At 44.1% G+C, this 26,903-nt stretch overlaps 1 protein-coding gene across 7 annotated transcripts in view; it reads left to right on the top strand.

The window, feature by feature from the left end:
* Positions 1-26,903, top strand: part of PKHD1 (PKHD1 ciliary IPT domain containing fibrocystin/polyductin) — a 344,877-nt gene that overhangs the window by 221,137 nt on the left and 96,837 nt on the right. For 5 of the 7 annotated variants that reach the window (XM_029050691.2, XM_029050690.2, XM_029050686.2 and 2 more), the window contains 5 exons: positions 7,944-8,081; positions 17,973-18,086; positions 18,786-18,873; positions 20,638-20,792; positions 22,954-23,139. In XM_029050691.2, the coding sequence (XP_028906524.1) occupies positions 7,944-8,081; positions 17,973-18,086; positions 18,786-18,873; positions 20,638-20,792; positions 22,954-23,139 (681 nt within the window). The remainder of the gene's footprint in view (positions 1-7,943; positions 8,082-17,972; positions 18,087-18,785; positions 18,874-20,637; positions 20,793-22,953; positions 23,140-26,903) is intronic. The other 2 variants (XM_029050688.2, XM_029050694.2) reach the window with 1 other exon arrangement.

Raw genomic sequence — 26,903 nt, 5'->3', positions numbered from 1 at the left:
TCCTCTCATAGCAGAATCTCGTTCATAAGCACCACACCATAAGCTAGGCAGACATTTAATGCAAATTACTAGTGAGGATGAGGAATTTCTTTTCATGGTATTTATTATGTGCTTTCTCTGTGCCAGATACTAAGCTCTGGGGTGGATACAAGCTAATCAAGTTGGTCATAGTCCATGACCCATAGGGGGTTCACAGCCTTATTCCCCATTTTACAGAAGAGGTAACTGTCACAGGGAAGTTAAGTGACTTGCCCAAGATCACACAGCAGACAAGTGGTGGAACTGGGATTAGAACCCAGGTCTTTCCGACTCCCAGAACTGTGCTTTATTTACTCAGGCCACATTGCTTCTCAGGAAATGGGTGGTCTTCCCTGACCCAGAGGGATAACTGCAGGTTCACTGGTGGTGCGCCGCAGGGAACATTGCAGAACTGCGTGTGTGACTTATAACATTGAAAAGGTTTCATAGAAAATCATTTGGCAAGCACAGCCTATGTGGAGTGCATGGGCATACCTGAAAAAGAAATCCAGCAACAGGCAAGGGCTTTAAAAAAAAAAAAGAAAAGGAAACCAATATTTCCTTTGGTTTGGATGCATTGTTAAGAATTGGAGGTTCATTTAGCAATCTGCTGTTCACTTCTGGGCCCTGTTTCTCTTGCTAATGACTTGTCCTTTTGCTTTCTCCATTTATAATCCTAGTGCTGCTCTGAAATCCTTGAATTTACTCCAGAGCCATCTGTTTCCTTCTGTTTATTTAAATGATAACTTCACCTGATGGTAATTTGGTGTCTGGATGAATAACATTGATCTTACCTAGATTGAGCTGTGTTTTCATCTCCTGGGTTTAATGGCCTGCCTTCTGCATGGGGTACTTGGATTTCTTAAGCAGAGGAGACGTGCGTAGATTCCTACCTCAAAGCCTCCGGAGGCGGGGTGGTTCAGACACTTTGTGTGAAGTCTGAGGCTGAGAAAGCAGCATTCATTCATTCAATCGTATTGATGAGCACTTACTGTGTGTAGAGCACTGTATTAAATGCTTGGGACAATAGGATACAACAATAAGCAGACACATTCTCTACCCACAGTGAGCTTACAGTTTAGAGGGAGCTTATGTCATCCTATCGTCATTATCCAGTGGACAGATAATGAAGAAGGGCATCCTTTTGATTCACCAGCACTGCACCCCATTCTTCGCCACAGGAAACAACACACTATTAGTGAATCAATCAGGGGTGTTTCCTGATCACTTACTATGTGTGGAACACTCTACTAAGCATTTGGGAAAGTACAATACAACAGAGTTGGTAGAGGCATTCCCTGCCCACAAGGAGTTTACAATCTAGAGTAGGAGACAGACGATAATATAAATGAGTAAATTATGACTGTGCATAAATACTGTGGGGCTGAGAGAGGGGTGAATACCAAGTGTATAAAGAGAACAGATCCAAGTAGAAGTCCAATGTGGATGGACTGAGGATGGGATGAAAGGGTACAGATCTCTATAGCTTTATGGCGCTAGGACAAAGCATTGGCATTCTGCTGATGTCATTTGGGTGATAAATTAATATAAAATTCTTGCATACACTTTGCAATGTACTATTCCTCTGTCTGCCTGCTTACAAGCATCTATTAGAGAAGCAGCGTGGCTCAGTGGGAAGAGCATGGGCTTTGGAGTCAGAGGTCATGAGTTCGAATGCCAGGTCTGCCACTTGTCAGCTGTGTGACTGTGGGCAAGTCACTTCACTTCTCTGTGCCTCAGTTACCTCATCTGTAAAATGGGGATGAAGACTGTGAGCCCCACGTGGGACAACCTGATTCCCCTGCGTCCACCCCAGCGCTTAGAACAGTGCTCGGCACATAGTAAGCGCTTAACAAATACCAACATTATTATTATTATTATTGCCTCAGCAGGAATTCAACTGGAAGGGTAGAGTATGTGGAAGAGGCCCTGTGCAAGAACCAAGGGGAAGAAATCAATTAGAGTACTAAACTGTGCTCTGATGGATTCCTCCACTTTGGTTCTTGTTCCTGAAGTTTTTGTGACTGGGCCCGTGCTCTTCTATTAGTCACACTGGGATACCTCAAACCACCTCTTACCCCCGAATCAAATACAGAGGTAGAGGCATGGGAGCCTGAAAGAGGGGCTTTCATCTTGCATCTGGTGGAAAAAGCACAAGCCTGCGAGGGGAGATGGTTCTCCCTAGTGGCAGCCTGAAATAATGATAATTGTAATTCCTGAACTGTAGAGCAAGCAGGGGACTGCTTCCCTCTATGAATGGAGGAAGCTCTCCCAGAAGCTGAGCTTTTTCAACCTCATCATTGTGGTATTTAAACCTACCCCCTCTCACAGTCTAAAAGGAGGGAGAACAGGTGTCGAATCCCCATTTTACAGATGAGGAAACTGAACCCTATAGGACGAATCAAATCATGAAGGGGGCAAATATGTTTCATTCGATTCAATCATATTTATTGAGCGCTTACAGTGTGCGGAGCACTCTACTAAGCACTTGGAAGGGTACAATACAACAATAAACAGACCTATTCCCTGATCACAGTGAGCTTACAGTCTTGAGGGAGCTTACTGGAATTAGAACCCGCATCCTCTGATTCCCAGCCCCCCACCCCTTCTTTCCACTAGAGCCCACTGCTTCTCAGTGCAAGCTTGTCAATAGAGTCATCGTCTCCCTTCTTCCTTGGTGAGCTGGGGGGACTTTTCTTCAAACCTAAACCACAAACAGCTTGTTGCCTCACTCCTCCCCACCTGAGCTGGCTCATTGAGCTCCTGTGGCTTTGCACCTGAGGAATGGCTAGCCCCTCCCCTGCTCATAAACCTCCTGTGGTTTACAGCTAACAATTCCCTGTGGTTTCCCACCTGAGCAGCTTGCTGGATCTTCCCTTTTGCAGGGGAAATCGTTTCCGAGGTTACCTAGTTTCATTTTACATCGTGTGGAAGCACCTGTCTTTATTTTCTCCGGAAGTTGGAAGAGAAATGGCCTTAATTAGAAAGCTTGTGTGTTTTCTTAAATCTAGTTTGCCCTCTGGGGCCCTGAAACAGACAGCTCACCTCCAACATTTGAAAGCAGGTTGGGATCATCTGAGCCAGATCTGAATGGGTGGAAGCTGGCTTCTGAGAACCGGGAGGCAATTCTGGTCCTGTTTGATGCACTGGCCACTCACTGGCTCTCTGTCTTTGGATAGAGTTAATGCAGAAGAGGGAGGGGTTGTCTTTTACAGTTCTACTGTACTAGAGAAGCAGCATGGCCTAGTGAATAGAGAACGGGCCTGGGAGTCAAAAGGACCTGGGTTCTAATCCAGGCTCCGTCACTTGTCTGCTGTGTGACCTTGAGCCGGTCATTTCAGTTCTCTGGAACCTCAGTTTTATAAAATGGGGATTAAGACTGTGAGCCCTAGGTGGGACAGGGACTGTGGCCAACCCGATTTGTTTGCATCCAGCCCAGAACTTAGAACAGTGCCTGGCACATACTAAGTGCTTAACAGGTACCACAATCATTATTAGTATTAGTCTCCCAAGCAGTTGGTACATTCAGCGCTCTGCCTACAGCAGGTGCTCAATAAGCATTATTGAATCACAGTTTGACCATCCCCTGTGAGCTGATAGGAGCAGCTGATGAAGAAATGAGTGAGGAGGCAGAGCCATCAGCTGACTCTTCCTCATCTCTCCATTTCCCCTCTCTGAAATTTATTTTAATGGGTGCCTCCCATTCAAGACACAGGCTCTCTGTGGGTAGGGATTCTGTCTCTCATCTCTGTTGTACTGTATTCTGTCCAGCACTCAGCAAGTTCTCAATAATGACCTCTGATTAATCAGACTGCAAGCTCCATGTGGGCAGAGAACGTGTCTGTCAACTCTGTTGTACACTCTCAAGTGTTCAGTCCACACACAGAAGGTGATCCATAAATTCGTTTGATTCTGAAGCACCCCTTCATCTCCTCTGAGTGGGGAGGAGGAGAAGGGATTTTCCATAGTTTTTGAACTCCAAAGGTCAAACATTCCCCTGATCCCAACTCCAGCCCTTTACCCTCCAGCCTCCCAAAATGGTTTAACAATAGAGGTGCACGTTTACTCTATTCTGAACATGGCTTTGAGATTCAGGCATCTATTTTGGGACTAAAAATCCCCCAAACACATGCCTGGAGTCTCAGCATGCTGTGTCTTGAAAAATCTGAAATATAAAGTCACCTTACACCATAAACCAGAATTGAAGATTTATGGAAATTTCAATCCATCAATCAAATCAATGATTCTGTTTATTAAACTCCTACTTAGTTCAAGGCACTGCGTTAAGTACTTGGGAGGATGCGACAGAAGCCAGACACACAGAAGCAGCATGGCCTAGCGGAAAGAGCACGGGCCTGGGTGTCAGAGGACCTGGGTTTTAATCCCAGCTTTTCCACTTGCTCACTATTTGACTATAAGGCACAAAATTTCTCTGTACTTCAGTTTCCTCAAATGTGAAATGAGGATTCAGTACATTTTCTCCCTTTCACTTAGACCTTGAACCTCATGTGGGAGAGGGACTGTGTCAGATTTGATTATCTTGTACCTACCTCGGCACTTAGAACAGTGCTTGACACATAGTAAGTGCTTAGCAAATACCATAATCACTATAATTATCATCAAGGGACTTTTTTTTAATGGCATTAAGTGCTTACTATGTTCTAGGCACTGAACTAGGCACCGAGTTAGATACCAGTTAATCATTTTGGACACAGTCCATGTCCCACATGGGACTCAGAGTCTTAGTCCCCATTTTTCAGATGAGATAATTGAGGCACAGAAAACCGAAGTGACTTACCCAAGGTCACACAGCAGACAAGTCGTGGCCCTGAGATTAGAACCCACGTCCTTCTGACTCTCAGGTCGGTGCTTTATCTAGAGCTTTCAAGCTATGGAGGAGACAAATGAAAAATATTTACAAATGATATGAGAAGAAAAACATGGTTATTACAGACTGTAAACTTCTCCATTAGCCTATAAACATCCTGTGGGCACCAACCCTGATATATTGTACTCTCCCAAGCACTTACTACTGTGCTCTGCACACAGTAAGCACCCCCAAATAGGATTAATAATAGGCTATTTGTACTGCTCACCAAATGGCATTTAACTTTACACAGTTTTAGATCTTCCATTATGTATTTCATGAATATGAATCCCACTAGAAACTGTTGCTACCCCATCCACCCTGTCCTAGGCCTCTTGGCAGACTGCAGTGACCAGAATGCTCAGTGAGAAAACTGTGACACACTGTTGAAAAATGCCAGAAGTACTCTCTCATCTAGAAGAAAGCAATTTCTAACTTAAGGCTTTTCAAACTTTATCGAGTGCTGGGCTTCTCCTCGTGGGCAGGGAAGATGCCTACCAAATCTGTTATATCCTACTCTCTTAAATGCTTAGAAAAAATGTTCTGCACACAGAGAGCGCTCAAAAAATATGATTGATTGGAAGTAGGCAGGAGGCACTGTGACAACGTAATCATTGCGGAAAAGTTTTTCCAATTGCGTATAAAATGCCCTATTTCAGTGAGTAGTCCTCATCCAATGCATGTATTCCTGTTCCATCACAGTTAAGTTTCAACTAGTAGCAGATACACCAACTGCTTTAGAGTTTATAAAATATTTAGGTGTTTTTGGAAAAGTATTCATTATTCATGGACTGCTGGCCTGTAACTTACTGTAAACAAAGTCGATATCTAGAAGTTCTGCCGTAGTCACGGGCCGACTGCTTAGATGAAAGAGAAAATGAAGAGCCAAAGTTAAAGCTACATATGAGCTATAAAGGGAACTGCAGATTCCCAAGTGAAAGCTCCCAGATTTGAAGCAAGAGATGCAAGTAAAAAGGACCGCAGATGTATTGGAACTAAAATTAGTCCATCTATATTTCAGTGTTTCATGTGTTCCTCATGTAGAGCAGTGCATGCTTAGGAGTTTGTTATTGGTCCCTAGAGGTAAGTATTCCAGCCCGGGCCCTGACTGGTGGCAACGGGGCCTCCCCAGCCACGCCTGCCAACATCCTATGACTGTCCTTGGCTTGCAGAGGAGTGAGGAAAGATCCAGATCCTACTTGAGGGTTTTCGCTGGAGAAAGGAGAAGCAGAGCTGGGAAAGATGGATTGTCACCATGGCTGAGACTGCTGGGTAGTATAGGAGTGTTTTAGGGGGCTACAGGGAGCACCTATTTTGGCCCAAAAGCCGTTTAGGAAATGTTGAGTTGTGTGGAGGCCTCTTGCAAAACTCTTGTGGCTGACGAAAATAGAGCCGTAGGGGGCATGGATTAAACCATGGACGTTCAGACCCTTGGGCAAATCATTTTACTTCTCTGTGCCTCGGTTATCTCATCTGTAAAACAGGGATGAAGACTGTGAGCCCATATAGGAGAGGGACTGTATCCAAAGTGATTAATTTGTAACTACCTCAGGATGTAGAACAGTGCTTGACACATAGTAAGCGCTTAATAAATACCATCATCATCCCCCTTCTGCTTATCCCATTCCCTTTCTGACTCTGAGCCAGGTATGGGGGCAGTGACCAGTCCCAGCACGCTGTGGTTCCACAGCAGCAGAGGGTGCAGTCATCATGTGGGCAGGGGCTGTGTCCAACCTGACTAACTTGAATCTACCCCAGCGCTTAGAGCAGTGCTTGGTGCATAGTAAGCGCTTAACGAGTACGGTAATTATTATTGTCATTATTATTAGGTGGTCTAGGAGCCAAGATTGTTCATACAGAGTGAAGAGAGGGAAGGAGAGAGGGACGAAGGAAAATAGAAATCTCAGATCAAAAGAATAATTATGATAATGATATTTGCTAAGCGTTTACTAGGTGCCAAGCACTGTTCTCAGCACTGGGGTAGATACAAGGTTGTCCCACGTGGGACTCACTGTCTTAATCCCCATTTTACAGATGAGGTAACTGAGGCACAGAGAAGTTAAGTGACTTGCCCAGACTCACAAGGCTGATAAGTAATAATAATGTTGGTATTTGTTAAGCGCTTACTATGTGTAGAGCACTGTTCCAAGCGCTGGGGTGGACACAGGGGAATCAGGTTGTCCCACGTGGGGCTCACAGTCTTCATCCCCATTTTACAGATGAGGTAACTGAGGCACAGAGAAGTGAAGTGACTTGCCCACAGTCACACAGCTGCCAAGTGGCCGAGCCGGGATTCGAACCCATGACCTCTGACTCCAAAGCCCGTGCTCTTTCCACTGAGCCACGCTGCTTCTCATAAGTGGCGGATCTGGGATTAGAACCCATGACCTCTGACTCCCAAGCCTGGGCTCTTTCCACTAAGCCACACTGTCCCCAAGAGGGACAAGTGTTCAGGCAATGGGGGATGGAGGTGGGGAAGATGGAAAAAGAGACTCGTGGATCAAAGAGGAGAAAAGACTCAAGCAGGATGAAAATTTCCTGGGGGTATAAGGCCAATGTGCCGGGGGCAGAGGCCAAGGTATGAGGCTGCCCACAAAAGGAGGGAAGCAGGGGACTGGTATAGGAAGATGGTAAATTCCTTGAGGGCAGGGATTTTGTCTACTCAATCTATTGTACTCACTCAAGTACTTAGTAAAGTGCTCTGCACAAAGTAAGACCTCAGTAAACAGCACTGAGTAACTGGAAAATCCAGAAGGGACTGGGATTAAATCAGAGCCCTTTGACTTTAATAGCTTTTACCACGTAGTGTAGCAGAGAAGCAATTTCAAAATGAGCAACCTTTCCTGGTTCTTTTCAACAGTGGCCTTCAGTCAGTCAAAAATAACCTCGATGTGATCTGCAAATGTGCCTTTTCTGAATCTGGCGAGGAGGGGAGCAAAAAGAAAAACTATGAATATTCAGGGGAGGGAATGTGTTTCTGTTTTACCTCAAATTAGGAAAGGTTTTTCCTAGGTTATCGTCCGATCTCGAAGTGACTTCTGTTTTCTGCCTTCCTCAGACAGGACCATCCTAGTCGATGTGGATCTCCCGTGTTTCAAGGGCTTCTATGTGCTGGGCACTCTACAGTTTCCCGTAGACCGAAGCAATGTCTTATGTGCGGCCTGTATTGTCATTTTAGGAGGGGAGCTGAAAGTTGGTGAGTAAATGATATCAATTCCACAAAGGACTCAGAGATTGGAGCAAAATCACACTTGGAGATGGAAAATTATACTATTTTTGGAAGGACTAGTCTATATCCCATGTGCCAATTTCTTTGAATGCTCTATTGCTTCACCATTGTATTTCTCTGGGGGGAAGATGGCAGCCAAGCTACGGGAGATGAAAATTCCTAAGATAACGCTATGTATCAGAAATCCCCTCTTTCCTCCATTTTGACCTACTGAAGTTGGAACCTGGGTTCCGAGACTATTCTCCGGCCAGTACATTCTCTTGTGCCTTTTCACTCATTCACAGAAAACAGTGAGTAGTTCTTTATCCTCTTTCTGACCATGTGTTCCAGGCCTAAAGGTAACTTCTTGGAACCCATCTGTCCAATCCTGTGTGTGCCATGCCCGAAGGAAGGCTTTTCAACCCATCTGTCCAAATTCACCACGCCCTAAAGAAATCCTGACATGAGCTAGATAATGAGCATGTTTAGTAAACAAATTTAATAGATGTGGACATTGGCAAGGAGCATTGCCAAAGGAATAGTTGATGCCATCTGATCCGAGTCCCAACATTCTGCAATTGGATTTCTTGGTGGTCCTGGTTTTCGGGCAAAAGACATCATTCGGCTTAAACTAGAGTAGCTTATAACTCTAAGTCCGCTTCCCAAGTGCCAATGCTAATTGGATCTTATTGGGTATTAGTCTTGCAAGCCTGGAAAGTGAATATGGAAGTGAAATTTAAAGAGCCCTATCGTGGACTTCACTAGTCCAGCAAATGCTCCTATGACTGCATTTATAGCAAGCACTCTACCAAGGGGATGTTAAAAGAAACGGTGCTTACTAAGTGCTCGTGATGAGCCAAACAGCGCTAAATCCCGGGGAAGAGACACGATAATCGGATCAGTCATTCAGTTGCATTTATTGAGCACTTACTGTGTGCAGAGCACTGAACCAAGCACTTGGGAGAGTACAATATAACAATAAACAGTCATACTCCCAGCCCATGAACTTGAAGACTGAAGGGGAGATAGACATTAATATAAATCAATAAATTACGGATATGAACATCAGATATCAGATCAGACTTGGTTCCTGTCTTACATGGAGCTGAGAGTCTAAGGGGAGAGAAGTACTTTATACCCATTTTATAGATGGGGCAGTTGCCACAGAGAGATGAAGTGATTTGCTCAAGGTCACACAGCAGGCTGGCTGTGGAGTCAGGTCTGTAAGCCCGTCAAACGGCAGGGACTGTCTCTATCTGTTGCCGACTTGTTCATTCCAAACGCTTAGTACAGTGCTCTGCACATAGTAAGCGCTCAGTAAATACTATTGAATGAATGAATGAAAGGTCTAGAATCTGGATTTCCTGAGTCCCAGTCCCATGCTGTTACCACTAAACCATGCTGCCTCCACTGTTGATTTAATATTTCTGTGAAATGAAGGGCCCATTTGGCAGTAAATAAACTTGTTTACATTTCACCCTTTGTTTCCTTAGGGAGGGAGATTTTCCAGACCATTCATTCATTCAATAGTATTTATTGAGTGCTTACTATGTGCAGAGCACTGTACTAAGTGCTTGGAATGTACAAATCGGTAACAGATAAAAACAGTCCCTGCCCTTTAACGGGCTTACAGTCTAATCTGTAGACGGACAGACAAGAACAATAGCAATAAATCGAATCAAGGGGATGAACATCTCATTAAAACAATAGCAGATAAATAGAATCAAGGTGATGTACAACAAATGCCCCAATTGGCCAGTTGGTTATCAGTAGTCAAAATTCACACCTCACTTTATCTTTAACGCTTCCCCTGACTCTCTTTATTGTACACTTTATTGTGTGAGGGGGAGAGAAGGAATATTTAGATCAAACCACCTGATAGATTCCTTGACTTGAGAAGGTCCCGGCCTCATATGGTTCTGTGTTCTTCAGTATAAATCACTCGACTGCCAAGTCTGCTGCAGTGGATTGCAGCTTGAGAGTGTTTATAATAATAATAGTGGTATTTATTGAGCACTTACTGTGTGTTACACACTCTACTAACACTGGCTACGTACACTATAAGCAGATGAGATACAGTCCCTGTTCCTTGAGCTTGTTGTGGGGAGAGATCATCTCTCCTTGTTGCTGTATTGTACTTTCCCAAGCGCTTAGTACGGTGCTGTAAACATAGTAAGTGCTCAATAAATACAATTGAATGAACGACTCACAGTGTAAGAGGGAGAGGGATGCTAAACTTGTCCAGATCTTCCAACTTCTTCCTCCCGTTAGTTCCAGACCTTTACCAGTGGAGGACTATAAGCTCCTTGAAGGCAGGGGCCAGCTCTACTAATTCTATTGTATGGTATTCTCTCAAATTCTTAGTACAGTGTTTGGTACACGCTAAGCACTCAATAAATACCAATAATTGAGGCATGAGTGGATAGTTCATTCTAAATGGACTGCTTCAGTCCTACTCCTTCCTGTTGGGAAGTTGTTTTCTAACCCTCAGAGTTTGGCTTCACCTAATTAAGCATTTTTCCTGTCCTATTTTTATCCAAGCTAAGCTTCAGCCAACTCAGGGCAAGGATATCTTATATATTGTATTCTCCCAAGTACTTAGTAGGGTGTTCTGTCGGCTGTAAGCACTCAATAAATACAACTGATGGTTCTCAATTGCATTTTCTGTGTTGATTTAGCTCCCAGTTGAATTTCCATGTTACTGACTGCAAAGTTTAACCAGGAGAAAGAATAGGGATGATTTCTTCATCTGTTCAAGACAATGACTTGAATTTTCAATTGCAGTGCTTCTCAAGGAGCATGAGAAAAGAATGAGAAAGTGTGTTAACTTTGCTAATAAGACCATAAATGCTAATAACAGCATTTAGAAATCCATCTTTCAACTCATTTTCTCCCCCCCCCCCAGTTATTTTAGCATCCAGTAATAGTAACTGTGGTATTTATTGAGTGCTCACTATGTGCCAGGCACTGTACTAAGTGCTGGGGGTGGATACAAGCAAATCGGGTTGGATACAGTCCCGGTCTCATGTAGGGCTCACTGTCTTAATCCCCATTTTATGGATGAGGTAACTGAGGCACAGACAAGTGAAGGGATTTGCCCAAGGTGACACAGCAGGCAAGTGGCAGGACTGGGATTAGAACCTATGACCTGACTCCCAGACCCGTGCTTTATCCGCTATGACATGGTCTGTTTTCCCACCTAGACTGAGAGTTTTCTGAGGGCAGAGACCGGACTGTAAGCCCGTCATTGGGCAGGGATTGTCTCTATCTGTTGCCGAATTGTACATTCCAAGCGCTTAGTACAGTGCTCTGCACATAGTAAGTGCTCAATAAATACTATTGAATGAATCTTCTTCTTACTGTGCTCTCTTCTACACACATTCTTATCATAAATACTGTTGATTCAGTGACTTATCACCCCACAAGCCAGAGATGGTATTAGCTATTGCCAGATACATCTGATTCTTGGAGGACTCAGCTGTACTTAATTCTTCTCTTAGCCCAGCTACTCAGTAATTAAACGGAAGACTTTGGCTTTTCAGTTGGGAACTTGTCACCTATTGTTTTGCCTGCCCATTGATGGATATTTGTCAGCCCTGTCTTGTAGCCAGGAGCCTAAGGTCATCATTAGCACCTGATTTTGATTGTCAGGAAATGAAGTACCAGATGTTTGGAAGTATCTTTCATTGCTGCCAGGGTGATCGCTGTCATGCAATAGCTTCTTCAACTGGGGTCTTTTTCTTCACCCTAAAGAAAAAGAAAAATCCATTCTCAGTTTACAAGCTCCAAAACTAGCAGTTACACAAGATTCATTAGATGATTAAGTAATGAGAGGGCTGACAAACTGGAGATCAGAACAGATGAGCGCGAATCTGGGCCGAAGCTAGGACACCAGGAGTTGCTGCAGAGTCAGAATTCTCCACCTGAAAACTGCTTTTTAGAAACAACATTTCAACTGGTTAAGATGAGTGTTTAGAAATATCCTAGAAAGGATTTTAAAGATTAAAATGAATGTGTGCAATGAAAGAATTTTTTTATGGTATTTCTTAATCGTTGTGGTATCTGTTAAGCCCTTACGATGCACCATAGACTATACTGAGCACCGGGGTAGATACAAGCTAATCAGGATGGCTACATTCTCTGACCCAAATGGGGCTCACAGTCTTAATCCCATTTTACAGATGAAGAAACTGAGGCACAGAGAAGTGAAGTGACTTGCCCAAGGTCTCCCAGCAGACAATTGGCGGAGCTGGGATTAGAACCCAGGTCCTTCTGACTCCCAGTCCCGTGCTCTATCCACTAGACCACACTGCTTCTCATTTTTTGTTGCAAGTTACCAAACCTGTCTGAGCTTCAGTGTCCTATCAGTAAAATGGGCCCAAATCGGGCCAATATCTCTATCCATCAATCAATTGAATTCATTCATTCATTCATTCAATAGTATTTATTGAGCGCTTACTATGTGCAGAACACTGTACTAAGCACTTGGAATGTACAATTCAGCAACAGATAGAGACAATCCCTGCCCAATGACAGGCTCTCAGTCTAAATGGGGGAGTCAGACAGTAAAGCAAAACAGAACAAAACCAAAAGAAGAGAACATCATCAAGATGAATAGACTCAAGGGGATGTACACCTCGTTAACAAAATGAATAGGGTAATAAAAATATATACAAATGAGCACAGGGCTAAGGGGAGGGGAAGGGGGAGGAGCAGAGGGTGTGGGAAGGGGGAGTAGAAGGAGGGGGAGGAGAGGGAAAGGGGGGCTCAGTCTGGGAAGGCCTCTTGGAGGAGGTGAGCTCTAAGTAGGGTTTTGAAGAGGGGAAGAGAGTTTGGCGGACATGAGGAGGGAGGGCATTTCAGGACAGCGGTAGGACGTGGGCCAGGGGTCGACGGCGGGACAGGCGTGAACGGGGGACGGTGAGGAGGTGAGCGACAGAGCAGCGGAGTGTACGGGGTGGGCAGTAGAAAGAGAGAAGGGAGGTGAGGTAGGAGGGGACAAGTTGATGGAGAGCTTTGAAGCCAAGACTGAGGAGTTTTTCTTTTGAGCGGAGGTTGATAGGCAACCACTGGAGGCTTTTGAGGAGGGGAGCGACAGGCCCAGAGCGTTTCTGAAGTAAGATGATCCGGGCAGCGGGATGAAGAATAGAGTGAAGCGGGGAGAGACAGGAGGAAGGGAGATCCGAGAGGAGGCTGACGCAATAATCCAGCCGGGATATTTATTGAGTACGCACTGTGTGCTGAGCACTGTGCCAAGCACTTGGGAGAGTACAGTAGAGTTCAGTAGACATGATCCTTGCCCTCAAGAAGCTTTACAGACTAATGGGGGAAGCTGGGCATTAATATAAGTTACAGATCGGGGAAGCAGCATTCTTTAAGTATACATGCATAGATTCTATGCGGGGTGGGGTGGGCATAAGGGGTACAGTGCATAAGTGATGCGGAAGGGAGGGTGAATTGGTTGGAGAAATGAGATGTTAATTAGGAAAGGCTTCTTAGAGGGGATATGATTTTAGTAGGCCTCTAAGATGCAGAGAGGATCAGTCATGAATGGAGATGGAGAAGGTTCCAGGCAGAAGGGATAAAGTCTTCCTTTTCTCTTCTTCCACTCCATTCTGCATCGCTCTGACTTGCTCCCTTTACTGATTCCCCCCTCCCCGCCTGCCCCTCCCCCAGCCATGAAGCACCTGTGGGACGAAGGAATCATTACAGTGGTATTTTTTGGAGCAATTATTGTGTGCAGAGCACCGTACTAAATGCTTGGGAATGTACAATAGAGTAAGCAGATAAATTCGCTGCCCACAGTGAATTTAGAAAAGCTTAGAGAAGCAGCAAGGTCCAGTGGAAAGAGCACTGGCCTGGGAGTCAGAGGACCTGAGTTCTAATCCCAGCTCTGCCCAATGCTTGCTGGGTGACTTTGGACAAGTCACTTAACTTCTCTCTGCTCTCCTGCTCTCAGTTGTCCCGTTCTCCCTTCTACTTCTACTTGTGAGCCCCATATGGGTTAGGACCTGTGTCCAACCCATTTGATTTGTACCTACCCCAGTGCTCATTTGATGAAATAAGTGGAACAGCATGGCCTAGTGGATAGAGCACAGGCCCGGGAGTCAGAAGGATCTGGGGTCTAATCCCGGCTCTGTCGTGTGTCCGCTGTGTACCTTGGGCAAGTCACTTCTCTTCTCTGTGCCTCAGTTATCTAAAATGGGGATTAAGATTGTGAGCCCCCATGTGGTATAGGGACCGTGCCCAGCCCGATTCGCTTGAATTCACCCCAACGCTTAGAACAGTGCCTGGCACATAGTAAGCAATTAACAAATACCACAATTATACAAATATTATTCATTGTTAAATATCATAAAAAAACTCAAAAAACCAAGCTCCCAGTCTAGGGGGGGGAGACGGACATGAATGCATATAAAGAATTTATAATACATAATTCATAGATTTATACATAGGTGCTGTGGGATTGAGGGTGGGGGGAAAATCATGTGCCCCAGATCACAGATCCAAGTGCAAAGGAATGGAGAGAAGAGGGTGGGGGGAAAGACCACGGTCATTTCCTATACTGAAAGATTTTGGCAGGCTGGCTAATTTTGCACAGGCTCGTTTCTTTAATTCCACATCTGCTGCAGTTTTGTGTTGCATAATTGATTTAATCTCTAATTTTAGAGGAACGCTGAACTCTTTTTGCTGGACTCTGCATACATTTCTCTAGGGCAAATACTGTCCCACTTTTCCCTCCCTGGTATCTGTTTAGTGCTAGGCCATTTTTTTCCAAGTCTGTAAACTACCCTCCGTGAAATAAATGAAATCACAGTTGGAATACACTTTACTGTACAGGCTTATCACCACAAGATAAGAGCCACAGCACCCGCCTCTACTTTAACGTTCCCCTCCTCCCCATTCCCCCTCTTTCTGCTCTAGCAACATCTTTATGTTGGCTGAGAGAAAGCATTAGTGGTTTGCTGATAGCATAAATGCTGTTATCCATGCAGGAGGGCAGCCTAGCTTTAGTGAGCTGGAAACTCATGGGCTGTGAGTTCTAATCCTCTATCTTCTCCTGGCTTGCTGTGTGACCTTAGGCGAGTCATTTAACTTCTCTGAGTCTCCAGCTTATCTGTGAAATGATGATTGAAAAGTTACTCCTCTTCAAGGCCACTTTTTTGAGAAATATGGGCATGAAATTTGTGTGATAAATCATAAAAAACCAAAGCAACTGAAGTGAAATCCTTTTAAAAAAGCATATTCAAGTTTTCTTAACAATCCTAAAAAAAGGATAAAAATAAGATTTTTCTGCCGCATCTTCCATGTCTTTATGACAGTGACCGTTTTTCAGAAAGGCCGACTGACTTCTTGAACCATCGAGGATTTCTGTTTTCAGTCAATTTGACTTTGGTTGTTTTAGGTGACATGGTTAGTCCAGTTGGGTTACTTAAGCAGCCAGTAGCGTTTGTGACTCTTTTCATCTTTTGTGAGGCCTCAGCTGCAAGTCATAGATTTGCTCACCTACTTTTCCTTTGAAAGTGAGGCTCAAAAATGGCCACCATTTGTGTAAGTCATTCAACTTCCCGAGTCCCTGCTGTTTGGAAATCTGATCTGCGTTTCTGTTCCTGAAAGATGGACGTTAGTAGTTTCCCGGTGAGATTTCTGAGAATCTGAGAGAATAAAGCACTGGATTCACTTAATAAATAAATAATGATAATGTTGGTATTTGTTAAGCGCTTACTATGTGCAGAGCACTGTTCTAAACACTGGGGTAGATACAGGGTAATCAGCTTGTCCCAAGTGGGGCTCACAGTCTTAATCCCCATTTTACAGATGAGGTAACTGAGGCACAGAGAAGTTGAGTGACTTGCCCAAAGTCACACAGCTGATAAGTGGCAGAGCAGAGATTCGAACCCATGATCTCTGACTCCTACACCCATGATCTCTGACTCCTAAATGATCTCTGACTCCTAAACCCATGATCTCTGACTCCTAAACCCGTGCTCTTTCCACTGAGCCACGCTGCTTCTCTAGCCCCAATGGTAGCCCCAAGTTGCTTTCTATCACTTTCCTTTTGGGTACACTTTTTTTTTTTCTCTAGGACCAAGGGTGGGAAAAATTCTTCAGCGTATAGAAAGTCCTTTAGAGTGGCATGAACTTCCTGAGTTCAGATGGAGTGTGGTTTCTTAATAGAATTCTGGCAGGCGAGACATGGATTTAGATTCATTCTTCCCACCTAAAAAATGGGGACACTTTCAATAGTTAGCAGATTGCCCTATGGGGCAGGAAGTGAAGGAGAGATATTATTCAAGTAGGTCTGTGGGATTCTAAGATTAAATGATAGACATGGATAGAAACACATTATTTAACTGATACAGCTCTTTACTAGTAGATAAAGACATTGGCTGTTTACTAAGGAACCCAGACACTGATATATTCTCGAGATAATGAACCATATCCAATTTGTAGATCTGACACTTTCAGAAAGTCTTGGAGACATCATCTTCAACTTTGAACAAACCAACCATGTGGTGTATGCACCTATTTGCCTGCCATTGAAATCACAAGACAGCATTTGAAATCCAGATTAGCAACACTGAATGAATGATGTGCTTCGCTTTGGGAAGATTTGAGAGGTTATGGCCTTTTCAAATGATAACTGTTACTCTTCCCTTGTTAAAAAAGAACTGACAGATACCTGTCCAAAATCTGACAAGAATGTGGATTCCCTAGAATTCCCACCAAGATCAATCTTTAGTGCTCCACTCCGTCTTCTAGCATTAGATCACTGTGCCTGAATAACTTCGAAGTACATACAACTCTCTAGCAGGCAAGGAGATGGGTTCATTGAGGAAGATGATTTTTTTGTGGAAAAGGGACAGTGAGAGAAAAAGAGAAGGAAACTCAAGGTATATCTTGGCTGTTTGAGTTCCACATATAAAATATAACTATCGATTGCCAATTCCAGTCTTGGCCACAATACTGGGAATTTGCCATTCTCTAGAATCCATCCATCAGCCATATTTATTGAGCGCTTACTGTGTGCAGAGAACACTGGAACTAAGCTCTTGGGAGAGTGCAGTATTACAGAATTAGTAGACCCATTTCCTGCCCACTAGGAGCTTACAGTCTAGAACCTCTTAATGTAATTTAGTTGCCTGAAATGGTGGTACCTAATTCAGAAGCAGGAAGCTTATTTTTGAGGAGAATCTTTTGTCCCTGTCTGTTCCAGTTGTAAATTCATCCTGGCCTTTCCGTCACGGTAGTCATGCTTCTCATAAAGCTAACCTCCTCCAGGAGACCTTCCCAGACTAAGCCCCTCTCTTCCTATGCTTCCCCTTCCCTCCCCATCGCCCCGACTCGCTCCCTTTGCTCTACCCCCTTACTGCCCCACAGCCTTTGTGCATATATGTACATATTATAATTATAATTCTATTTATATGATGTGTATATATCTATAATTCTATTTATTTATAATGATGCTACTGATGTCTGTTTACTTGTTTTGATGTCCCTCTCTCCCCTTCTAGACTGTGAACCCGTTGTGGGCAGAGATTGTCCCTATTTGTTGATGAATTGTACGTCCCAAGCGCTTAATACAGTGCTCTGCACACAGTAAGTGCTCAGGAAATACAACTGAATGAATTTCCATCAGGTCTGCTGTTCTTAAGCATGTCAGTTCCTTTCGCATTTACTGTGTTGATTGTAAAAGTTTCTTGGTCTTAAAGTGTTTCCCATTTTTTTCCTTTTGGGGATTCAAGTCTATGCAGAATGGATCAGTTTCTCAACTGTGGCTCTTCCATTCCTGTAGACTACTTTGCATCCCCATCAACCTTCACGAGAGTCAGTCCCAGGCTCTGTTGGTTGTAACAAGAATGGCTCTCTTTTTCACAGGCACTTTTCTCAGCCCCTTAGAAACCGGACAAGGAATTTCGATCCTTCTGCGGGCCTCGGAGGGAGTCTCCTGTGACCGCTTGGCTGGAGTTAGTACTAACCCCGGAACGATTGGTAGGTATTTAAACATTTCACTTAAACCGTTACATAGGATTAAAATTAGCACTTGGACATTTGCTTTAACCCCGAAAGGAGAGCCGTCCTGAAGGTACTGATAATGTCCAGTGAAACCTGAACTGCCGAAACAACCGCCGCTAAATAGCTAGTCAGGTCTTTGCCACCCATGCCAGCCAGCTGTGTCAGGATTTCGGCTGACCTGTACCACTTCACTAAATGGCCCAGGGGGTTCTCAGATCAGAAAACCTCACTAATAATAATAATCATGGCATTTGTTAAGCGCTTACTATGTGCAAAGCACTGTTCTAAGCGCTGTTCTGAGGTGATCAGGTTGTCCCACATGGGGCTCACAGTTTTAATCTCGGGGTCAGTTCCTCAAACTTGGGATGCTTTGACATTTTTAAAGGTTTATTTTTTTTGTATTTTGCACAAATTTAACTATGGAGTTTTGGGGGTCTTTACTGCCCTCTTTAAAATTGAATTAGAGAATTCTATTGACAACTGAGCACATACCAGGCCAGATGTAATAATGCCTGGGTCACTCTCATTTTCCCTCTCAGATAATAGAGGAACTTCAAAACACCTGCATAATTGTCCTTGTGTTCTCAGTTTTGCCCTATAACTGCTAGTTGATTCTTTCTTGCTTTTTCTTGTTTCTTAGTCTTAATGCTTTTTCCTATCTTCTTCTCTACTCAGGAGTTTATGGGAAGGTAGAGCTTCACAGTGGCTACCCAAGAAAATCCTGGACACACCTTGGAACTGATATTGCCCCTGGAAATGAGAGGTGAGAGATCAGGATCCTTTTGCTTTTGTACACGACCGATTCCTCTAAGACAGCTTTTCCTTCACCTTAAAGCTTACATGTGAAAGCGCTCAATGAATTCCAGTGACTGATTTGATTGAAATTCATTCCTTTGGGTGGGCTGCATTCATTCTAACATGGACTGCACTTATATAAAACTGTGACTAATGAATTATTTGTAAAAGTTTTAACACTCTAATAAATTTTTTTTGTAGATAGAATTAATGGGTGGAGCTTCAGTGGAAACAGACATGTGATCGCAAGAGGAAAGAGACAGGAATGCCCCCCCCCCTTCTTCCCCCTCCATATACATATTTGTTGACCTATGCTGACCTATTCACTCTGGAGGCAAGGAAAATGCGCTATTAATCAATCAATTAATCATTGGTATTTATTGAGCACTTTGTGCAGAGTGTTAGACACTTGGGACAACACAATAGAAGAGAGTTGGTAGACACATTCCCTGCCCACAGTGAGCTTAGAGTCAGAAGTGGGAGACAGACATCAATATAAAATAATTAAATTCTATGTAAGTGCTTACGTGCTGGGGGTGGTGTGAATATCAAGTGCTTAATGGGTACAGATCCAAATCTGTAATCCAGTAATCAACAAAATACTTTTTTAGAGAAAAGAGGCAGCCGATGCTATCCCCATTTCACAGACAGGAAAACTGAGACCCAGAGAGAGGTCTCTTGTGCAAAGTCAATAGCAAGGCAGGGGCAGACCTTAGACTAGAGGTTAGGCAGAATGATTGCTGGATCAGTACTTCAAGTTTCCCCCCAATAATAATAATGGAATTTAAGTGCTCACTGTGTGCCAACCACTGTCCTAAGGGCTGGGGTGGACACAAGCAAATCGGGTTGGACGCAGTCCCTGTCCCACCCGGGGCACACAGTCTCAACCCCCCTTTTACAGATGAAGTACCTGAGACACAGAGAAGTGAAGCGACTTGCCCAAGGTCACACAGCAAGCATGTGATGGAGCCGGCATTAGAACCCATGACCTTCTGATTTCCAGGCCCGTGTTCTAACCGCTATGCCATGCTGCTTCTCTAGTCCCCAGGAATATCCTACATGATTAACATCTTTAGCAAGTGCCCACCAGTGGGAAGCTATAACTGGGGAGAAGAACATTTAGTCGGGGAAAGCCTCCTGGCGGAGGTAATAATAATGTTGGTATTTGTTAAGTGCTTACTATGTGCAAAGCACTGTTCTAAGCTCTGGGGTTGATACAAGGTAATCAGGTTGTCCCACGTGAGGCTCACAGTTAATCCCCTTTTTACAGATGAGGTAACTGAGGCACAGAGAAGTTAAGTGACTTGCCCATGGTCACACGGCTGACAAGTGGCAGAGCCGGCATTCGAACCCCTGACCTCTGACTCCCAAGCCCGGGCTCTTTCCACCGAGCCACACTGCTTCTCTATGGGATGGGAACCTCCTGGCTTTGAAGAGAGGAGAGTTGTGGTGTGTTGGATTGGAAGGGGAAGAGAGTCAGGGGCAGGGAGCCCCAGGCAGTAAGAAGAGCGCGGGCAAGGGGTCAGGTGCAAGAGAGACCAGAATCAGGCACGGTGAGTACATTAGCTTGAGCTAGGTTATAGTGAGAGAAGAGAGCAGATTAGTAAGGTGATTTCTTTTCCTTTCAGCTCTCAAATTCTCAGCCTGCTTGTCTGTTTTTCCCTCCCTAAAGTTGCTCAGAATATCTGAAATGCACTAATAAGGGTGACCTCGCCTCTCTGCGTTGCTACAGGATTGTAGTCGAAGATGCCGTGGACTGGAAACCTCAAGGAAGAATCATCCTCAGCTCCTCCTCCTACGAAGCTCACGAAGCTGAACTCCTCACGGTCAAAGAGGTCAACGACCAGCACCTTCAAATCCATGAGCGCCTCACCTACCGGCACGTCGGTAAGACGTGGGGTTTGTTCTTCACCAAAGTGGCTGGGCCTTCCTCACTGTGTGGATCAGTAGGTTGTTTTCCCAGTTGGGCATGGAGACGCTGCAGTTTTCGTATTACATCTCTCACGACTCTCGTCGGAAGGCACTTCAGTTTAGTGCTCGGTGGACTGACCTCCATTTTTTATTGAAAATTGGGTCATTAAGATGCTCCCAAGCCTACACACTGTCCTCTTTCTTTCTAGCATGAAAGAGGAGAAGGTGAAGGTTCGAGTCGCCCATCACACTGGGATAGCCATCAGAGGAGTCCGGCAGTATGATAGGGCTGAAACTGAAGAAACACCAAGCATGGCCCCTTCTGGCTATGGAAGCCCAAGCTTATAAAGTGAGCAGGAGCCTGGGGTGAGGGCAATAATAATGTTGGTATTTGTTAAGCGCTTACTACGTGGAGAGCACTGTTCTAAGCGCTGGGGGAGATACAGGGTCATTAGGTTGTCCCACGTGAGGCTCACAGTTAATCCCCATTTTACAGATGAGGTAACTGAGGCACAGAGAAGTTAAGTGACTTGCCCACAGTCGCACAGCTGACAAGTGGCAGAGCTGGGAGTCGAACCCATGACCTCTGACTCCGAAGCCCAGGCTCTTTCCACTGAGCCACGCTGCTTCGTGGAATGGGAATGGTGTCACTACCAGTTGAACCAACCACTTTCATTGGCACAGTCCTAATTGCCAGTGTCCAAATATTTTTTTTTTCCTGAAATCACTTAGGACAGACTAAAAATACAGGACTGTCCCAACACAAATGAGTTATATGATCAATCTAGTTCATTTTTCTCTTGAATCCTTTTTCTTTTTCCTAATACTCTCATGAGAGCAGAATAATAGTCACAACTTGTTTCAGAGGTTGGAGCACAATTTTGATGAAACCCAATCTTTTACGGCTATATTTCATTACTTATTCCTTATTGAGATCCTAACAGGTACATGGCAGATCTTTGTCTTTTCCACATGAGGAAACAAAAAAGAAATAGGGTAGTATATCACCTTTCCAAAGACCAAAGAGTCATGTAGAATAATGGTCTGGCACCATCTCAAAATAAATAAATAAATAAAATAAATAAAGTCCCTGACATCTTGAGTCCCTCATATCTAAGGTACAATATGGAACCAATCTATAAAGATTTCAAATTAGTTTTTACATCCCGAGATACAACATATTTGTTTAGGAAAGTATTCTCTCTGTAAATGGTCTGTTTCAATGAAATGGGCATTAATATGTTCATCATGGAGGAATAAAATGCAAGGAAGTTCAAGTCAATAATAAACCCATTCACTGGGTAGGCCTACATATAATTAAGAACTGATGCATCAGTATGGTAAAGGCAGGATAAAAATACATATCTTTTAATGTGTGATACTTTGGAAAATATTTCAGAGAAAACCAGGGAAAGTGTCTAACATCAAATTTCCTTATTTCCAGTAGAGTCAAATCCTGAAATGTTCTAAAAGTTCTAAATCCCAGTTGGCAAAATGGTTCAAAAAAGGAGGCAAGACAAAAGCATTACTAACAATACCTCTGGTAGGCTCTTCAGGGATATAAAAATCTGTCCAGAGTGACACTAAATGAAAACTGTTTCAATTCTGGTTAGTAAGAACCTTTACTTAGGGTGCAATGGCTTTGGAGGGGAAAATCGCCTTGCGGTGAGAGGACTCTGCTGTCTGTACAGTTTTGATTCAATTTTTCTTTTACACTTAATAAGCTGTTGTCTCAACATCACCTGCCTGCTTGTTTGGGAAAGAGATCACTTCCACTCTATACAACCAAGCTCGGAAAGCTCAGGGTGGGATATTGAAGAGAAGGAGAATGGGGATCTTTCTACCTGGTTTGATTTACCCTGGTTTCTGGAAGTCAGGTACCAAGACCCAGTCCCCACTTTTATGAGAAGAAACTAATTCTCGCTCAAACCCACTCACCCTGCTCCCAAGGAGAGCCGAGGAGACAGCCTTTTCATTTCTCGGCTGATGCTTGCCTAGAGTGCCCCAGGAAAAGTCAGCCTCCATGTCAGAGCAACTTTCACGGGGGAAGAAGGTTTTCATTTGTCAGGTTCACTGGGTCCCCAGCTGATGGTTTTGGAAATCCTCTGGATTTTTTTTTTTTCTAATTTTATTTTAGCCTTTTCCTCCCATCCCCTTTGTCTTGCTCCAGGAAGTTCCCACATCTTGGAGGATGGCAGGTCTATTTCCCTGGCTGCTGAGGTTGGCCTTTTGACCCGAAATATACAGATCCGGTCTGACACACCATGCACTGGGACCTTGACTGTGGGATCCGTTCAGCTCCCCAGCGGAGAAGAATTTTCAGGTAAAGGTCATCACGATGGTCAGCAATTTTCTTGCCGGAATCATGCCTACCAACTCTATTGTATTAATAATAATAATGTTGGCATTTGTTAAGCGCTTATTATGTGCAGAGCACTGTTCTCAGCGCTGGGGTAGATACAGGGTAATCAGGTTGTCCCACATGAGGCTCACAGTCTTAATCCCCATTTTCCAGATGAGGTAACTGAGGCACAGAGAAGTGAGGTGACTTACCCACAGTCACGCAGCCGACAAGTGGCAGAGTGGGGATTCGAACCCATGACCTCTGACTCCCAAGCCCGTGCTCTTTCCACTGAGCCACGCTGCTTCTCTATAATAAAGTTGGTATTTGTTAAGCTCTTACTATGTGCAGAGCACGGTTTCTAAGCGCTGGGTTAGATACAGGGTGATCAGGTTGTCCTCCGTGAGGCTCACAGTATTGCACGCTCCTAAGTGTCTCATACAGTGCTCTACACACTGGCCCTCAGCAAATGCTCTTCGTGAATCGTTCCGATGCAGGACTTTCAAATAGGATTTTAGGATCTGTTTTTTAGTTTTACAGTGAGTCGATGTTACAGAGAGAATGAATAAGAACATTTTTACGGTGTCAGAGAGAGCACCTATTATGTGGTTACTTTCTATTCAGTTAGCAGCTGCTGTTATATTTATTCCAGAAGTCATTTAAGTACACTAGTGTCTTAATATAAGTTCAAAGTATCTGACAGCACCAAATATTTTTTCAGCCATTTCGTAAATTAATACCTATGGGTAATTAATACCCGTGACATAGGGATGCCATTTCTGATTATGGTGTTTTAGATTAGAATTTCAATTTGAGAAGCAGCATAAACTAGTAGAAAGAGCACGAGACTGGGTGTCAAGAGTCCTGAGTTCTAATGCCGGGGGCTCTGCCATATGCCAACTGAGTGATTTGGGGCAAGCCATTTAACTTCTCTGGGGCTCAGTCCCCTCATCTATGGATTAAATACCTGTTCCTCCTCCTCCTTAGACTGTGATCTCCATGTTGGGCAGTAGCTCTGTCTGATTTCATAGCATTATATCTACCAGAGTGCTTAGAACATTGCCGATCAATCACTAGTATATATCGAGCGCTCACAGTGCAGAGCATTGTGCTAAGTGCTCGGGAGAGTACAGTATAACAGACATGACTATCCCAATTATCATTAAAAAATTATTTCTTGGTTGGTCCCTTAATCATTTGGACCTAGCTTTGCTGCTTCCAACACTGGGCTAATGAGCATAGGGGTTACTTTCAAAATCAGGCAGAGTACAGGAGCAGGGTCCAGTTATTCATTCATTAAGTAGTATTTATTGAGCGCTAACTATATGCAGAGCACTGTACTAAGCGCTTGGAATGTACAAATTGGTAACAGAGACAGTCCCTGCCCTTTGATGGGCTTACAGTCTAATCGGGGGAGACGGACAGACGAGAACAATGACAATAAATAGAATCGAGGGGAAGAGCATCTCATTAAAACAACAGCAAATCAATAGAATCAGGGTGATGTACATCTCATTAACAAAACAAATAGGGTAATGAAGATATATACAGTTATCTACTCCAAGGCCAACCACTTCCCTCCACCTCCCAATCCCTCTGACTTTAGGGGTGCCAGGAAGGGGAGAGATGGGTTTGAGAAGGATTCACCTGACGAGGAAGAGGACAGAGGTGACTCTGGAAGGGATACGGTTATCTTTTTAAAAAAGGCAGTCTGGACAGGTTGAGGGTTATGTGGTGTGGGTTGATCTCATTCGGAGGGTACATAAGGAAGGAATGGGTTATGGGCTGAAAGTGGAGGGCATGCCCTAATGCCAGGTCCGATTTGCGAGTTTGATGTGCCATTCTAGAGGTGGGGATTAGCGAGGCTTTGGTGGAAGGGAGAAAAAGAGGACCAGATATGCTTTCTCTTCATGACATTCTAAAGCTGTTCCTCTTCTTCCTTCCCTTGCTGCCAAAACAAATGAGATTTCAAAGCTCCTGTGTCTAAGCCCTGAGAGATACTGACTGTCAGAATGCCTGTAGAAGAGGGCAAACATTTTACCTGTCAATTTTCTAAGCAGGAAGTGAACAGGGACATCGTGTCCATTTGGGAGGGGTGTGGCTGGGCTTTTCAGCGGAAAGATTTGGTCTCCATATGTTTGAATGTGTCTCAACCAGTCTGGATACAAGTGGGCAGGACTGGGGGTGGGTCCTTCATTGAAACAGGGCCTGCAGCAACACAAAGACGAGTCCAGCCACAAGCTTCAGCTTTTTCTAGTGGAAATAATTGATTTGTGTCCCAGCCCTAGGCCAGGCTCTGCCACTGGGTATCCTTACGTCTCAAGAGAATTCCCCCCTCCTCTCTCAAGCTTGCAGCCTGCAGCTTGAGACTTCTCTCTGTTCTGATGTTTGCCAAAAGGAGGGTTTCCATCAGGAGTTGCCCAAGAGGAAGAAGGAAGAGGCTGAGAGCAAAATCAATGCTTCAATCTCCCTTCAATTCCTTAACTTGGTCATCGATTTATTTCAGCCATCTGTTGAAATGCAAGTAAACATACTGTCTATACTATGAATCGGACTGAGACTGTGAGCCCCACACGGGACACGGACTGTGTCCAAACCCATTTGCTCGTATCCACCCCAGCACTTAGTAAGGTGCCTGGCCCGTAATAAATGCTTAACAAATACCACAGTTATTATTATTAACTTCACACTGCCTTCCGTAGACCCAGTCTTTGCTTGCTGTTTGTGGAGTGATGAGAAAGTAATTGTTCTCCCAAAAAACTGAGTGGTAAGAACTAAAGGTTACCTGCTTCCTGGACGCTGAGCCTGTTCCATTCTGACTAAAGTGAAATTTGTTGCTTTGAAAGAGAAATTTGGTCTTTAGCCTACACTTCTCTTTGGGGGAAAATCTGATTTCAGCCACCTAGTTGACATTCCCTCTGCTTCTTCCTTAAATTATAGCATGTTGGCATTTTGGATATGCCATTTTCTTGCCCTGTGGCAGTGCCTGTGTTTTTCAATATCGTCCAACATGGGGCCATATTTTGGCCCTCTGTGGGTTTAAGAATACCCTCTCCAAATGGAGAGAGGAAAATAGCCAACAGAGTCAGAAAGGCCAAGGATTTAAATACCGTATAGATTATTGGCAACGGGACTGGATTGGTTTTCAAAGCATAGAATTTAAATAATAAGGCCCACAATTTATGAGAGAGAGAAAGGGAGAGAGAAGCAGAGTCTTCGTAAGATATTTTTCAGTGTTTAGGATCCATGGCCACTTTTTGATGGTATTTGTTAAGCACTTATTGGGTGCCAGGCACTGTGCTAAGTGCTGGGGTAGCACAAGTTAATCAGGTTGGACACGGTCCCTGTCCCACATTGGGCTTACAGTCTTAATTCCCATTTTACAGAAGAGGTAATTGAGGCAAAGTCATTTGCCCAAGGTCACATAGCAGACAAGTGGCAGAGTCTGGACTAGAACCCAGGCCCTTCTTACTCCCAGACCTGGGCTCGATCCACTAGGCCACGGGGCTTCTCTCCTAAGCTGTGGTGTGTCTCAGGTATTTCTACCTTATGGGAGCGTTTCAGAGATTTTGTCCTCTGAGTACCCCACTGCAATCACTAGAAGGAGTGCTGGTATTATTACTTCCTTTCTCGGGTGGGGAAAGTGAGCAGGGAAACTGAGGCTTGAGGAGATTGCATTGTTTCAAAATTGACAGATGAAGGAGCAGACTTGGAATTTCAAATGCCTTTCTCCTATATAATAATAA

The sequence above is a fragment of the Ornithorhynchus anatinus genome, chromosome X1 (genome assembly GCF_004115215.2).
Source record: "Ornithorhynchus anatinus isolate Pmale09 chromosome X1, mOrnAna1.pri.v4, whole genome shotgun sequence".
Lineage (NCBI taxonomy): Eukaryota > Metazoa > Chordata > Mammalia > Monotremata > Ornithorhynchidae > Ornithorhynchus > Ornithorhynchus anatinus.
Note: the sequence above shows the minus strand (reverse complement) of the source record. Positions and strands in the feature narration are given on the sequence as shown.